Source organism: Sturnus vulgaris, chromosome 17, assembly GCF_052056855.1.
Source record: "Sturnus vulgaris isolate bStuVul1 chromosome 17, bStuVul1.hap1, whole genome shotgun sequence".
Classification (NCBI taxonomy): domain Eukaryota; kingdom Metazoa; phylum Chordata; class Aves; order Passeriformes; family Sturnidae; genus Sturnus; species Sturnus vulgaris.
In genome coordinates, this window is record NC_142259.1 from 14,519,089 (window position 1) to 14,535,406 (window position 16,318).

At 49.1% G+C, this 16,318-nt stretch overlaps 1 protein-coding gene across 3 annotated transcripts in view; it reads left to right on the forward strand.

Moving 5' to 3' along the window:
* The window catches only part of CBFA2T2 (CBFA2/RUNX1 partner transcriptional co-repressor 2), a 56,246-nt gene that overhangs the window by 29,986 nt on the left and 9,942 nt on the right, over nucleotides 1-16,318 (forward strand). For all 3 annotated transcript variants that reach the window (XM_014876102.2, XM_088175159.1, XM_088175158.1), the window contains exons 2-4: nucleotides 11,139-11,282; nucleotides 14,397-14,638; nucleotides 16,192-16,281. In XM_014876102.2, coding sequence (XP_014731588.1) covers nucleotides 11,139-11,282; nucleotides 14,397-14,638; nucleotides 16,192-16,281 — 476 coding nt within the window. The remainder of the gene's footprint in view (nucleotides 1-11,138; nucleotides 11,283-14,396; nucleotides 14,639-16,191; nucleotides 16,282-16,318) is intronic.

A 16,318-nucleotide genomic window follows, 5' to 3' on the forward strand; every position in this document is an offset into this window, starting at 1 on the left:
TAACTTCCTGGGCATCAGTTCTTGCCCTTTCCTCTTGTCCCCAGAGAGCAGAGTCTGGTCCCTGCTCTGACCCTTCCCTGCAGACACTGACAGAGGGATGGAGTCCCCTTTGCCACTTGTAGGAGGCTGTAAATAACGAGGACGAAAGAGATTTCCCAAATCTTTCCCAAGTTCCTCCTTGATTTCTTGGACACCTTGCTCAGATTTGGATGAAGTCTGGTGGAGCTTTAGCCCTGGAGCTGGCTGGCAGTGATGAGTTCCTGCTCCTCAGCCTCCATCTGGAGAAGGGAGACTCTGTGAGAGACTCTGCTTTATATTTGGAAATGGGATGACTTCAGGGACCCAAGGGGGATGTTTTTCTGTATCCTTCCTTGATTGCCTCATTTTGGGTTTGTGGTAGAACTTGGTTAGTGGTTTGTTTTGCACTGGATTTGGTTTCTGTTTTGATTTTGCTAAAATGACCATTGTTTTCATCTAAACTGGCCCCTCTGACTACGAGCTTCTGGACTGCTTCCTTCTCCAGATGGTCAGGATTTGTACCTGGTCTGTGCTTAACAAACAGGTTTGATCGTTTTTAGAGGTTTTTTTTGTAATAGCTTTGGGTGTCCTTGCTATTATTTGTGCTTCTCTGCGGTCACATTGGTTGTTATGGATTAAATGTGGTTTTCTGCCTTGAGATCTCAATTCTTTCAAAAGTGACCTTGCTTTTTTTAATTGCTGTTATTTACAATTATTGGTAGTGGTGCTTTAGCTGCTGGCACTGCTGCTCTGTGTCTGCCTGGTATGCAGAGACTTTTTTATCCCAGTTTATATTTTACTCATTTGGAGTACTCTCTACTCACTGGATACCCCTACTCTTAAACCCCACACCTCGTGTTCCTGTTCTCATTAGCCCAGGTCCCTGTGTGCTCAGTGATATTCATGATGCTCTAAGAAATCCAGATTTGCTCAGTACTGCTTGTTTCCTGAGGTCAGTGCTGATTTTAAGGTTGATTTATAGTGTTGGGGACCAAAGCATCAAGCAGCAGGGTTTGGAAGATGCAGGATAGCAAGAGGGATGCCTTCTTAAATGATTTTAAAGCTTGACTTTAAACTCCTCCTGTATGTCTTTAGTAATCAGGTTTAAAGCTCCCAAATCTTCAGTCACTGGGTGATTTTAAGGAGGGTTTGAATTAAACCTTTGATTTTGAAAGATTTAATGATTTTTCAGGCTGTTCCTCATTTTCCTGGTATTACTTGAATTTCTGAGGTGCTCTGCCCAGGGATGGAGCCCTGCCCAAGCCAGGGGCAGTGCCTGTGTTTGCTGTACCCAGTGAGGCAGGATCACCGTGGAGGTGCAGTCTGATCTCAGGGATACCTGGAGGAAAGGACACGTTTGCACAGACAAGGCTTCTCTCCTGAAGGAGCTGCTGTGGCTGAAGGACTTCTGGGTTCTCTGATGACAAAAAACTGGAGTAAACCTTGCTGCCCTCATAACAATCTGTGGAGCTTTTGTACAGACCGTGCACATCCATATAGGAACTTGTCCTGTGTGTGGCCAAAGTTATTGCCAGCAGCCCACAGGGGTGGGCAGGATGTGTGGGATTGGGATCTGAGCTCACCTTGGACTGTCATAAGGGGTATCACACCATCCCTCAGCTGCTTGGGGTTCAGAATGCACCAGGCAGTGCAGTGGCCTCTGCTCTATGGGATCCTTTCTCAGAGGAAACTCCCGAAATGATTGTCCTTGGAGAGGCAGGGATTCACCCTGCAGGGAGCAAAGCAGGACTGCTGGTGGGGAGCCTTCAGCAGAGGGGCTCACTGTGCTGGCCCCAAAACAGCATCCTCCTAAATTTCTTATGGCATTGGCTAGAAAATGTCCTCCTTCCCCACCACTTTTCCTGCTGAAACTCAGAGCTGGGATGTGAAACACCAGCTGTGGCCTCGCTGTGTGTGCTGCACCAGGGGCTGCCAGCTCCTGCTGGCACTGCTCTGTGCACATTGCCCTTTCCTCAGCCCTCTTGGGAAAGTCAGGCATCAAGGAGGCTCAGGGCTCTAAATGGAGTGGTGGAGGGGTGTATTTGTGGCTTAAATCCCTTACAATGGATTTTTAAACCACAAATGGCTGCTTGGACACCTCTAATTGCAGCATCTATGCGAGAGGATCTTGTGAGAAGCACCAGAGCAGGCAGAACCCCCTGGGAATGCTCCCCTTGGCTGAGAGAACCCTGTAACCCTCCCTGGGGCTCCTCCAGAGAAGCCCAGCAAGGGCTGCAGTGGTGCTGGATCCTCCATGGGGAGCTCTGGGTCCCCTGTGCAGTTCCTTGGGTCACTCCTAGGAGCCTGCTCCAGCAGCTCTGCTTTTCCCAAGCCTGTTTAAATCAGTGGATGCATTCCTATTGACTGTTCGGAGCTGCAGAGAGCCCCTTGGAGCTAATTAGTAATTAGAGGATGCCAATTAACCACGGTTCCCCAGGCTCTGCTGCTTTGCTGGTACTGCTGGGTCAGAGAAGGAGGGAACAAAATGGAGCCCAGTGAGAATGTGTTTCATCTGGAGAGCAGGAGAAGGGTGGAGCTGCTTGTTAAATGGCCAGCAATCCAAGTTTTAAAAGGATTTATGAGGGCTAGATAAAATCATGTCCTAAAGGCTGTCTCGAAGCCTCTGTTAAGGTGGAAAATGCTTTCTAAACTTAGAGCTTGTTTCACTGTGTTTCCCCTCTTTTGGACCTCCCAAAATTTTACAGGTACAAAAGTTCCAGCTTTATTTACTCGATGGTATTTAGCCTAAGCAGAATGAAAAACAGATTTGCACTCTCAAAATTACAGTGCTGAGTTGTTCTTCTGTGTAACCTGTGGATTATGTGCCTGCCCACCTTGGGAAATGTGGTCCCTAAAGAGTGGCAGAATTTAAGGAACGCTCCTAAGGGAAACAGACTTTTGCTGCCATTGCCAGGGGAGACTTGGTCATTCAATCATGAGTTTTCCACTTGTTGGATCACTTCTTACTCTCTGGTGTAAACTTGGTGTTCACTGGACCCCAGAGGGTGAATCCATGGCTTTGATGCTCTGGGCAGGGAGTATTTTCAGACCTTTTGGGAATGTAACCCCTTAAATCCAACTCTTAAAATTAATTTTTCTATCTAAAAAGTAGCTGAGCTGATAAAATACTGCTTTTATTTTATTTTTTTAATACAAGCGTAATTAACTCAATTCTTGCTTTCACTCTGCACAGCATTTACATAAATAAAACCCAAGCTCTTTTTTTTGCCCTGACATCTCATTTCCCCACATGTAAAAGTGCTGCAAAATGATCATTAAATAAAAAATCCCAATGTTTGATAGCAGGCTGTTGCTCCAAGCCTTTTCTCCATGGTATCCCTTCTGTAAGTGTTGTGTCTGGGCTCCACCAGCCTGGGAGCCGTTAATCTTCCTGGTGTTTTCTTCCCTGAGGCAAATGAGACACAGATGTTCCCATCTGGAAACTTTGCTCCTGCCACCGTGGTTCCAGTCAGAGCTTTGGAGAGCAGTGCAGCAGGCTGAGACTTTCAGAACTAATTTTTTGCCATGATTGTGATAATTGCCTGTTTGATATCTGTAACTGCTTTCATTTTTCATTCCCGATGCTTTAGCCCAAGGAGTAAATAGTGTGGAGGAGGAAATATTTCTTAATATTGTTATGGGAGTGGGTGATTAAAAAAAAAAAAAAAAAAAGTCTTGATTCTCTAATGTTAAATGGAACAAGGAATTAATGAAAAATTACCAAAATACTTAGCAGTAACTAAGCAAATGCATTAGTGAGCAACTCTGGCTTTGCTGAACGAGTGCCCTGCCCCAGGTTATACCCCAGCCAAAGGGCTGGTTTGGGGTGGCTCCCCTCAATCCCCAAAGTGCTTCCTATCCTAAAACTGCAGAGCAGGCTTTGGATTCCAGGAATGTGTTCTCTATTCCAGGAGCGTGTGCCTCCCTCCAGGGTGGCTGTCTCTGATGAGGGCAGGGCAATGGGGATGGTTCTGTGCCCCAGGACACCGTGGGCTCCCTGGCAGAGCTCACAGCATCCCTTGGAGACAGCGATGAGAAAAAGCTGCTGACAGGGACGTCAAGGCATGAACTTGGGTCCCCAGAATTTATTTGTAGGGATGCTGTGGTGTGGTGGCCAGAGCAGCAGCAGCTGCTGGGTGGGAATGGCTGTCAGGGTAACTATTCCCTGTCTCCTTCGTGGAAAGGAGAGCAGGAGACTGGGGATTACCACAACAGGGTGCTTTCTGCTCTTGTAGAAGCGACATGACCAGAACTTGGGGGCTTGCTGTACGAGAGCTGTGGGGTGTGTTGGATGTGACACTTTGGGGGGTCAGTCCTGGCCTGGGTCCGTGGCCCCAGAGGAGAGCAGAGCTCAGGGGCAGCAATGCTGGCCAGGTTTGTGCTGCTGGCTGTGACAGGGCCATGGCACAGGCAGAGCTGGGGCTGCAGCCACCTTGTCTGGCTGGGAACTGCTCCGAAATCCAACCTGTGCTACCGCTGAGTTTGTAGAGCCAGGCACATTAATAGGATTTTATAAAAATCACTGAAGGGCAAGACGGATAAAGATCTGCAGTCTGCCTTCAGGAATAAATTATTAATCTTATTTCCCTTATTAACTGCTTTCTGGACTGCTTGTGAACGATAACATACTTTGCTCTTTCAAGTTCTTCTATCTGAGTTTCACATTGAATTGAGATTTAAAGTGAAACAGCTGTGTGTGGGAGAGGACTAGATGGCAATGGAGATACACGCGTTTATTTTTGATTTATAAAATGCCTATCCCAGGCTCAGCAGCTCCCTCCTGTGTGATGCAAGGCTCTCCTGAGAGGTGCTGAGCCCTCTCCACTCCCACAGCATCTTACAGCTCAGGAGCTGGGATGTGCCATAAAAGCGAGCTAAACAGGGTAAAAATAGGCTGATCACATGGAGTGGAGGAAATATCTGTACAGTGACATGAGTTACCCACTGCCACTGCTGCTGGAGTAGCATCTTGGCCAGCTCCATGGCATGGAGGGAGCAGGATGGACTGACACCTTGTGTGACCAGCCCTGGCTGGTGACCTGGTTATGCCACACACTCATGTCCCCCAGTGCTGGTTGTAAATCACTTTTTGTTGACTCGAGCAAAGAGAGACCTCTAGAAACCACCCCACAAGCAAATAAATGTCAGTGTTTGTAGACAGAAGTCATCTTGACTGCAGACCTTCCTGTGTCTCACTCTCCTCCAAACTGGGACAGACCCAACCATCCTTTTTTTCTGAAAGCTGCTGTATTGGCTGCCTTGTTCCTGATGCTTATCTTCAGTCTTCTCCCTCCGTTGCTTTTTGATGCAGCAATGCTGCAAAAAGATAAAATATTACTTTTCCCTTGACGCTGTGATTTGAGCTTGAACTTGGGGGAAGCTGTGTGGAAGCAGGTGAGGGAGGGAATTGCGGTGGAGAAGCCGTAAATGGCATCTTCTGGAAGCCTGAGTAATGATGCTCTTGCTTTGCATGTAGATCACTTCTCATCTGCATGCCTTGGAGAACTGCAAAGGTGCTCTACAGATGGCTTAGAGCCATCAAGGGGAGGGAAAGGCAACCTTGGAGCGGAGGAAAGATGTTAATAAAATTTAAATGTAATTCTTCCCATTTCTCAGTTCCTAAATGTGAAAAATATTAGCTTGGTGGAGACTGAAAACAGATGGTGAGCAGTTGGAGCAGATAAGCATGTTATTCAAAATAAACATTCGCCAAAGCTGGGGAGGTGGCGAACCATATTTCATTTCACCCTATTTACATTATCAGGTCAGGTTACACTGATGCTGCCTCTCGTCTGCATTCAGACGATCAACAGGGACCCTGTGACGAGCCAGCTGCAGCACTCCTCCTCCCCGGGGACAGCAGGGCTGCCGTGGCTGGGCTTGGCCATTTCCCTGGCCTGCCCTCCAGCAGGAGACACGGGGCTGCTTGTAGAATTCCGGAGCAGTTTGGGTCACAGGGGGCTGTTTAAGGTCTGTCCTTCTTCACTTCCCTCTTTCCAATGGCCTCTCTATCCACTCAGCCAACTTTGGCACTGCTTTATCTGAAGCCAGGGGCTCTGATCTGTGGAAATGGTGGGAAAAGAAGTTCCAAGGGCTCTTTGTAGGAAGAGGTCGTTTTGCTGACTTGTAGGTGCTCTGTAATTCATGTCTCTAGCCCCAGTGCTCACCTGAGGTGTCAGGGCCAGTGGAAAGAGTTGTGGCTGGAGGGTGGCTGGTGTCCCTTGCTGTGAGGGATGTTTTGGGATGGGCTGGATCAGTTTGGGGTGTCTGCTTGTTCACTGGCTCTGGAATAAGCTCAGACCTGGCTCGTGGGTGACCAAAGAATTTCTCCTGCTGGACCTGACCTTGGCTTTCCAGTTTTCCAGTCACTGCTCTCAAGAGACAGGTATGAATTTGGGCCTTTTAACTTGTTGAGGTAAGGAAAGATGTTTTAGGTTATGAATATGTTCTGCCTGTTCCAGATGAAAGTTGAAAACATCTGCTTTGATTAAACCTCCTCCTTCTCTGATATCATTACTTGCTTTCCCTCCTGAGACTGAACTACTGGGCAAATCCTTGAACACAGCCTTTTACTCAAAAAATATCTTTGTTAATTTACAGATTTGCAATGTAACCACTTAGTGGTAAAAGCTTTGTTGACAAGGTCTGATTTGGAGCCTGTTCTCTGTCCTGCAAGCTGCCAAAGGGAAAAGCAAACCCTTACCTGGGCATAGCTGCTGGTGTGGCAGGGCTGTCTCATGTTCCATGTGGTTTTCTCTTATTTCTTCCAAGATATTTCATGGTTTGACTTCTGCAGAAAGCTGGAGAGCTCGAGTCTGGCACCTGAGTTAGTGAGGCACAGTTCTGACTCTTTGCAGCTTATTTACAAAAGAGAGCTCCAGAATCACTCCTGGGGCAGGCAGGAGTGATTAACTTTTAACTTAACTTTGGTGCCACGGAATCAAAGGGAATCCTCCCCCTGCATGAGCAATGGCACCTCAGGGAGGTGACTGGACTCAGTTGTGCCATGCTGACACTACAGTGTAAGTTCATAGGAAGTATCCCCATTTGCTGCTCTGTCTCCTCCTTTCTTCTCTTGGTCTCAGCAAATCCATGGCACTGCCAGGGAATTTAGATCAAGGCTTTCTCTTGAGCAGAGTGGAATACTGGAATACCTTCTGATACTGCCTTGAATTATATTTTGAGCTTTGGGAAGAGGATGAGGAGGAGACTATTTGTGTCTGTCTGCCTCACTGTCACTCTTCTCTAGTTCCTTATCTTGCTTTTTTAGGGAAGGTAACATCCAGTTCTCCTCATGCACTGTTTTTACTTACTTTTCACCACTTAGTTTATTCTCTAATTGCCAAAGGAATTTAAGGATTAATTTAAATTCCAGTGTACTTGAGATACTCCCTAACTTGTTGCTGTTTTTTTTTTCTTCTGCCTTTTCCGTTTTCTCAAGCCCACAGGTATGAAGAGATTAATAAAGCAGCTTCTTTATACAGTTTATAGTGCAAGTAAATGCTGAGGTTACCTGTCACAGCAACACTCTTTGTACTAAACATGATAGGTGGAAGGCTTCTTTAAAGAAAAGGAATAGGATGAGATCTGTCTGGAGTTGGTGTTGAAATTGCCCCCTCTGGAATGTGCTGTGGTGTTGGAGAGCTGGGACTGCAGGAGTGGCACCTCTCTGAGGATCACTTGAGACCCCAGATTTTCTCTTGCCATCTTGTCCCGTCGTCTCACTTTGCTCTTTCTCCTCTCCAGAAAGGAAAACCATCAGCTGCACTTAATCCTGACATATGTTCCTGTTTAATTTGTTACGCCAGGATGGGAAGTGGAGCAGTGAAGGAAATCTGGTGCACACCAACAGCCAGAGTGGGGGCAGATGAACCCAGGCAGGGAGGGAGGGCTCCAGGTGCAGTCACAGCTCCAGGGCTCTCTGGTCTCTTGCACACCTGGGCTCCTTAAATGGGACACACAAATAAGTAGGGCAGGAGCACAGGCTGGTGCCCAGCCCGAGCTGAGATCTGGAGCTGAGCTGTGAAATCTGCACTGAAACAGCATCTCAGTGGGTTTTCTTCTCTCTGAGTCATCTTCCCATGGGAAATTCCAGTGTGTCTGGGGCTGGGGAGGCAGCTCTCCCAGCCAGGTGTCCAGGTCACTGCTGCCTCTTTCCCCGTCACCCCGGGCACGTCGTGGTGCAGAGCTGAGCACGTGGCACTGCAAAGTTTGGACATTTGGCAGTCAAAGTGTTGTGCCATAAACGTGTCTGGCCTGCTCCTGCAGGCACTGCTTGAGAAGTAAGAACAGCATTTTTGTTTCTAATCCAGGTAAGGTTTGGAAGGAGGAGTTCTTGATTCCAGTTTGGGCAGGTGTCTTGCTCTGGTGCTTGGAGCATTCAGTCTTTGACAGCAATTCTTATTAGAGTATCATCCAAAATCTGTGATGGCATTTGACTCTTCAGGTGAGTGACACAGCTGAGTGACTTGCACATGTTGTGAGGAGCATCTCTGCATCCTCCCTGTGCATCTGGAGGCAGTGCTGAAAAGCTGCTCTTGGTGAGCCAGTAAATATTTCCAAGTGGTGGAAGGGAAAGAATGAGATCAGGAAGGCAGCTTTTCTTCAGAGAGCAGCTCACTGGCTCAGTTTTAGCCCCAGGTCAACTCAAGGCTGACTCAAGCCCTTGGTCACAGCCTGGTTTGCTCAGATGATTCTCATTAAATGGACATGTTTAGGCTAAAAATGAAGAGCTTCAGAAAGATGGTTTTTATCTGCATTTATAGATGCCCTAGGTCATTAGCAGGAAGCTTTTAAATTTAACAATCCTGTTTGCTTCTTGTCTGTTGGAGTGGGCTTGGAAAGGAAGGTGTTGGCTTCTTGTGGGCTTCAGTTTTGGTGTCTCGCACAGTAGCTGGTTTTATTTTGGGGTTATAAATTCCATGCAAAATTTATCTCCCTCCTTGTAAATTAACCAAATTAGTTCTGCTTTCTTAATGTGCCCTAGGAACCTTTTAGGAAGGGATGGGAGAAAACAAGGATTTTATGCTCTCCAGAGTATGGCAATATCAGGTTGGCCATGTACACCTGGGAAAGGGGATTTCATGGGGAGAGGGAGAAGAGGAGGAGGCAGATGGGTGACAGTGGGTCTCTGGATGGTCATCAGGCAGCTGACACAGAGTGCTGGAGAGGCACAATTAGTGCTGTTTAGATAGAAAAATTTGGGTCATTTAGCAATGTGTCTCTTCCTTACCCAGGTGAGGGAACTCAGACTTTTTGTGGTAGAAATACTCCTAACTTTGTGTACAAAATCTCAGTTTTGCTGCATTTATTTAGAGAGGAAAGAAAGTCAGGGGGTTTTCCCTGCTCTTGCTGATAAACTCACCTGCTGGAATAGGTGCCTACATGTATAAATAATGTCATGTTCCTACATCAAAGCATGGTTATTCATCTGAATTTCATATTCATGCGTGGGAATGACAGGGAGAGTCTGCACATCAGGGTTCAATTGTATGGAAGCTGGACCACATGTACAGTAGTTTGCAATATGGGATTAATGTAGTTATTATATATTAAAATTAATGGTAGTTTCCCATGGCTTCAATATCTCCCCACTTCATGACAGAATTTTTTCCTTTTCTTGAAAGCAGGCTTAGATAAATGAAGACACAGATGTTCTGGGATGTGGGTTTTGTAGCGATTCCAACCCAAGTTATTCCACCTGTACTGACAGGGCAGGAAAACATGGATTTTCAGTGTATATCGTCCCTGCTTCCCCTTCCTGCAAACAGCAGAAAGAAATGCTGGGAATAACCAAGTTCATTTGTTACCTCCTGGCATTCCCCATGACTTGCCATAAGGAAAACAAATGAGGCAGCTCGGTGGCAGAGCAGGTGCTGGGGCTGACAGAGCAGATCCCAGGCAGCAACACAAGGGCTCAGGTGCCAGTTTGTGTTTTCTCTGCTCTTGAAAGCAGCGTTTTTGTTGTTGGGAGTCGAGAAGGAGCAGGTTTGGGTTGTATTTCAGTGCAGAATTTTGCTCCCTATTCAGCACTCTATGGGAACGCAGCATTTCATCGCTTTGCTCGGGCTCAAAAGCTGAGGTTCTTGCAGCTGACAGATATCGGTAAGAACTGTGGGTAGCAAATTAGATGGTAATGGTCCCAAGCCCAGCTTGCATCACTGGAGAGGTGGGAGCTGAGCTGAGCTCTGTCACAGCCTGAGCTGGGCTGCAGCTGGACGTGCAGGGGAGCCGGCCGTGTTTCTGGGTGGGACAAGCTGCTCACATCTCGTTAATTGAGTTAATTGAGCGAGGGAAGGGCAGCCTGAAGAGCAGGGAGTGGGGACCATCATCTCAGAGGGGTGATTTCTTTGGGGTCATGGACACTGGAGACACTAGCAGTGCAATACAGAGCACCCCTGGAATGAGACTGGCTCCCATGGGAGCTGTGCTTTGAAGATCCTTAGGCTTTGTCTACATTTTAAAAGCCAAAAATGCCTCAAAACACCCCTCTCAAAAAAAAAAAAAAATCTCCCTATTATATTAGGATATTTCTTCCTTTTTGTCTTGTGAAGCTGATCCCACTGGAGCTGGGAGTGCAGTCACACTGTTCCCCTGAGCTGGGACATCCCTCAAGGCTGGAAAGAAAGCTGGTGGTAGATTAGACACTAGAGACAGCACACAGGAGTGGGGCTGTGAGTAGCTGATACCAGCTCACCTCTCCAGCCCCAGGCCCGTTCCAGTCACTTCTGGCACAGCCCAAATCCAGATTATTTGTTGCATGACTCCCAGAGGTTGGGATTCCCCTGCAAAGGCTCAGCGAGGTGAGTTGTGGGCACATCTGGGGAGTATCAGAGAGATCTTCAATAGGGGCAAAGCAAATGGGCAGAAACGCTTTGAACAGCACCTTTGGGCTTGAGAGGTGAGGAGATGGAGGCAGGAGGTTGGGATGGTGAGCACAGGCAGCACGGGTGTGACCCCAGGTGCCTGTCCCCAGCCCGGGGCCCTGCAGAGCGGCGTGGGAGCCGTGCGTGACTTCCCCAACTCTTCTTATCTTCAGCCCTGCACCGTTCCTGCCATGCTGGGCGGGGAAATGCGTGTTGGTGACTGTCTCTAAGCCTTGCCACCTTCTCTTGGTACAGTTGCCGGTGAGAAGAGGGTGCCAGTGATGCCCGGCTCGCCCGTGGAAGTGAAGATACAGTCCAGGTCGTCTCCTCCCACCATGCCGCCGCTGCCCCCCGTCAACCCCGGCGGCCCCCGGCCCGTGTCCTTCACTCCGGCTGCACGTAAGACCCCGGGAATGCTGCGGGCCCCTGGGAGCAGCTCCAGCCGGGAGGGAAGGCTCTGCTCATGGAACTCACCAGGATGTCTCAGCCCTCGGCCAGGGCACAGGGGGTGATGCTGCCTGCCTGGGACAGGGGGGGATTGGGGCTCTCCTGCAGTTCTGCAGTGCATGCAGCAAATAAAACAGGGCGTGTTATCCCCCTTTGCCTGCTCCTGCCTTGCTCCCGGTGCTGCTGCCTTGAGTCTTTCCCTTCGCAGGTGCAGCCTTGATTTCCACCATAAACTCCTTAAGAAATTGAATCTTTTATCAGGTCAGCTTCAAGCAAGCCAAGAGCTGAGCTTTCCTCTTTATCTTTTGGAGGAGTTAATTCCCACTCTGCTGTATCTCACTTTGCAGGCAACATTCCTGCAGCTGAGATTAGAAAGTTCTTCTTTTTTTTTTTCCATTTCCCAGCCTTGAAAATTCCTTGCTGTCCATCCAGATTCTCTTTTCTCCATCTTCTCTTTATAATCTTTTCTATTAAGCCACAGTCAGTCCTGATCCTGCTCAGCTGTAGCACAGCCTTGCACCCACTTCTAGCTGAGTGTTGCTCAGAGGTGACTCCATGGATGGAAAGGACATTCAGCCTTTTCTTACAGCCTAGAAAGGGTCTTTTTGTTTCCTTCTTTAGCCAACATTTAAGCCATTTACTGTCTTTTTAAGAGCATTGTTCAGAGGAAAGCTGCTTTACTTTGTTGGGCATGGAGTTATCTGACCTCCACACATGGCATGTACATATTTTCCATGCTCTCCTCACCCCTTGTCCCTGCACAGGACGTTCCCTAGCTGCTTCTGTGTTGCTGTGCTGTCCATGGCGGTGTCTGGGCTATCTCAGAGTTCCATGCTGGCAGTGGGATTTGGAGATTTCCAGCCCAGCCTCCTGGAGGACACAGTGTGATGTGCTGCGTGGTGCTGGCAGCAGCACTAATCACCGGGTTATCCCGCCAGACACATTGTCCCCATCTTTATGTGCTCAGGCGTTTTTAATGGCTCTCCTTTTGCTCAGGCAGAAAAAGACCATTAGCAAAGTGACAGAAATTAATTTTTCCAATGAGTATGCTTGGCACGCTGTTAAGGGCCAAGAAGCCTGAATCTGCTGATTGCAGATGACTTAATTGCCTCTTTCCAAGATAGATGAGACATGCGACCTGTGGTGAAGTTCCTTCTTGCTCTTTCATTTCTCAGTTGCACCAGAGGGTCTTGGTCACTCACTGGGGGTGTGACCTGGCCCGTCAAAGCCCATGGCTTGGGCAGGTGAGGTGGAGCATTGGAGCAAAGCCATGCCTGCCTATGGATCACTAACACAGGGTTGGAGAAGCAGCAGAACCTTTCACTGTGTAGGACCTAATGCAGAATGTAAGAGTAGCCTTAGATGAGAACTTTGTTCCCAGGAATGTTACCATCCTGCTGTCCCCAGACCAGCAATCCCACTGGTCTTGGTAACACTGCCTTGCCTGTTCCAGCGCTGTGCTCTCACCTGGAAGCTGAGGTGCCAGCCTGGCTGTGTGCTGTGTGCTGGGGCAGATGCTGGTGGTGTGCAGGATCAGATAACTGCCAGCTGCCCTGTGGTGATGCCGTTGGCAGAGGGTCAGGAGGGGTGAGCCCAAAATCGCAGAGCGCGGTTCCGGGGCTGTATGTAACGGCAGCCCTGGCCCATGGCATCCCCTGTGCACCAGCGTCCTCTGCTCCCCCCGGGGCAGCCTCTCCCGAGGGTCCACACAGCCCCTGGGCTGTCTCACAGCCCCTCTTTCTCCTGAGGTATAAATAGAGCCCGTTGCTCTCCTCAGACTTTCATCTGAAAGAATAAGAGGAAGTGAAATAGAGAAGGGGGAAAGCGCCTCAGCTGTGGCCGCCGGAGAGCACGGAGCTGCACAGCCCTTGCTGTTTGAGAGGAGCTTCTCTTGGCAGCTTCACCCTATTTATAACCCTTTTATAGTGAAATAAAGGCCTTTATGAGTAATTACCAGAAAGGCCTTGCCTTTCACACAGCTCTGGTGTACTCTGTGGAGCTGTACCTGTGGGTACATTCTGATGTCCTTGTTGCTTTGCTGCTTTGGGAGTGTGAACAGGAGTTTTTCAGGTTGCTTTGCTCCATAAAAAAAGGCATGAGCTTGCATTGCCCGTGTACTTCCATCCTCTCAGTGCTGGCCTTCACCTTCATCTCATCATCTGTCTGTGAGGGCTGTCACCCCTTGGTGAGCAGGAGCCACCTTTGATGGTCTCTGTAGCCTTATCTTTCCTTGTATCTTAACTGACTCTGGTTAAGTTTCCCTCCTGTGCTCACCACGAAGGTCCAGGTGTGTGGAGCCTTTCCAGCCTCTGACCCTGGTATGCCCCAGAGTGGTTTAACTGTTCAAGTACCTCCTGTCTTCTCTGAAAAACCCCTCACTGGGTTCATCAGGATTTGATATGATCCTTGTGAAGCTGCAGCAGAAATTTTGGCATCTTTTCTTGCAAGTTTCTGCTCCTCCCACAGGCAAAGGGCAGGTCTGCCAGGTGATTTCAGGGCTTCTCTGAACACCATCACTTGAAATGGTTTTTATACCTTATGGCCCCCTTGTCAGCACTTAAATCCATGAGGGATTCAGGGCTGTGTTTTTAAGGATAAACCCAGTGGATCAGCTCTGACTCTACTTCCAGTGATGTGTTTTTCACTCTGAAATTCTGGGTTTATATCGAGCTGGGGCCCCAGTGCACAGCTGCTCATCAAACAGGGCTCGACATTGCACAACCACAGCATGGAGATGTCAACAATTTATCCTAATCCCTTGCCGAGTTCCCAGACTTCCAGCCCTTCAGTCTGTTCCAACATGCTCACCAGTTACAGGAGGCAAAGTTGCAGATGGGAGCAGGTTGGAAAAAACAACTGTGTTTGCGAAACTCCCTGTAAATCCCCAGGGAAGGGTGGCAGGCTCAGGGCAGGGTCTGTCAGCCCTCCTTGGGTGAGGTGGAACCACCTGAGCTGCCCCTCAGCGGCAGCAGCAGCCTCCTGGCTGGAAGATGGATCCACTCGGGCAGCAGAGCACAGGGATGTGCCCATGTGCCGCTCAGCTTGGCTTCTGTCTCTCCTTTGCAGTGCCCAACGGAATAAACCATTCCCCCCCGACACTGAACGGGGCCCCATCCCCACCCCAGAGGTTCAGCAACGGTCCTTCCTCATCCTCCTCCTCCTCACTGACCAACCAGCAGCTCCCAGCCACGTGTGGAGCCCGGCAGCTCAGCAAGCTGAAGCGTTTCCTCACCACCCTGCAGCAGTTTGGCAATGACATTTCACCCGAGATTGGGGAGAAGGTGCGGACCCTCGTTCTGGCACTCGTGGTAAGTGCTGCACCATGCCAGGCTGCCTGGCTTTTCCCAGATCCTGGCACACAGTGCTGTCTGTTTGCATCTTTACTGAGCAAGACTCCTACGTTTGTGCTTCTTGAGAAACTCAGTGATTTCTTTTTTCTTGCCTTTGTTATGTTTCAAAAAGCTGTTGGTCCAGTGGCTTAGGCACGAGCTTGTGTGCAGCTAAACTGAAGGAATGGAATTGGACAAACCTTTTCTGTAAATCATGGAATCACAGAATGGTTTGATTGGGGACTTTAAAGATCATCTCATTCCTTACCCCTGCAGTGAGAACACCCTTCATACCCAAATGTATCCAGTGTTTGCATTTATACAGAATAACTGGGAGAAATGCTGTCCAGTGCATTAGACATGATATTCCACATGCTTTACAAAGGCATGGAGTGACAGGACAAGGATGAATGGCTTTAAACTGAAAAAGAGGAGGTTTGGATTGCATATTAGGAAGAAATTCTTCCCTGTGAGGGTGGTGAGGCCCTGGCACAGGGTGCCCAGAGCAGCTGTGGCTGTTCCTGGATCCCTGGCAGTGCCCAAGGCCAGGCTGGACAGGGCTTGGAGCAGCCTGGGACAGTGGAAGGTGTCCCTGCCATGGCAGGGGTGGAATTAGATGGTCTTTAAAGTTGTTTCCAACCCAAACCATTGTGTGACCTTGGACTGAGGCCCTGGAGCCCTGGGCAGCTGTGGTCCTCTGGGGCACCCAGTGGGGCTCCTGCACTGACCTCTGCTTTTTGGCACATTTTCTTTTGAGGCTCAGCAGGCACTGAAGGGACCTAGACTGCAGCAGCCTGGAGCATTTCTGCTTCCAAGGCTGGCAGCAAACCTGAGTCTGTCCATGTCCTCAGGGTCACTCCCAGGGCTTAAGCACTGGATGTAAAATGCTGCTGCTGCTGCATTTAGATAGCATATTTAATTCCAGGGGTGTAGGGTAGTACCTTAGCCTACCCTTTTGGGGAGGGAAAGAGAAGCTGTTCCTTTGGCTGTTGTTCTCACCCCACACTGTGCTTATTGCTGCAGAGGTCAGTGTTGTATATGCAGATTATCAAATGCTGCTGTCCCAGGCATTCCCCAGCCTGAGCAGCGCCAGAAGAGGCAGGGCTGGACCAGGAGAGGACCACAGTGAACAGAAGGCTGATGAGACTCCATGGATAGGTTAGATGAGGAGAACTGAAAGGGAGGAAGGTGTGCAGTTCTGAGCAGCTGGGATCGAGGTCTGACTCTCCACAGCCTGCCCCAGCATGCAGTAGATGCCAGCTGGGTCCTGCTGCCCTGGAGTCAGCCTCTGCCTCCCATCCTGGAGCTGGGAGGGTGCTGAGCCAGGCAGTTCCCACCCCTGTCCTAGTGCAGCATTCCTGCTCCGCTGGCCTGAGCCTTGCTGGCTGCATCCAGCAGGATCCAATACAAACACTGTCAGTCCTGGAGCAGCAGATGCTGTCTCCCTCCCAGTTCTGTTCATTTGGAGCCATTCCCCACACGTCTAAAAATAAGAAAAAATTGTCATTTCGTTTCTTAATTTCTTTTCTCAGAACTCAACGGTGACAATCGAGGAATTTCACTGCAAGCTGCAAGAGGCGACCAACTTCCCCCTCCGGCCGTTTGTGATCCCCTTCCTGAAGGTGACAGGGAGCTGCTGGGGCTTGCTGACACTCCATG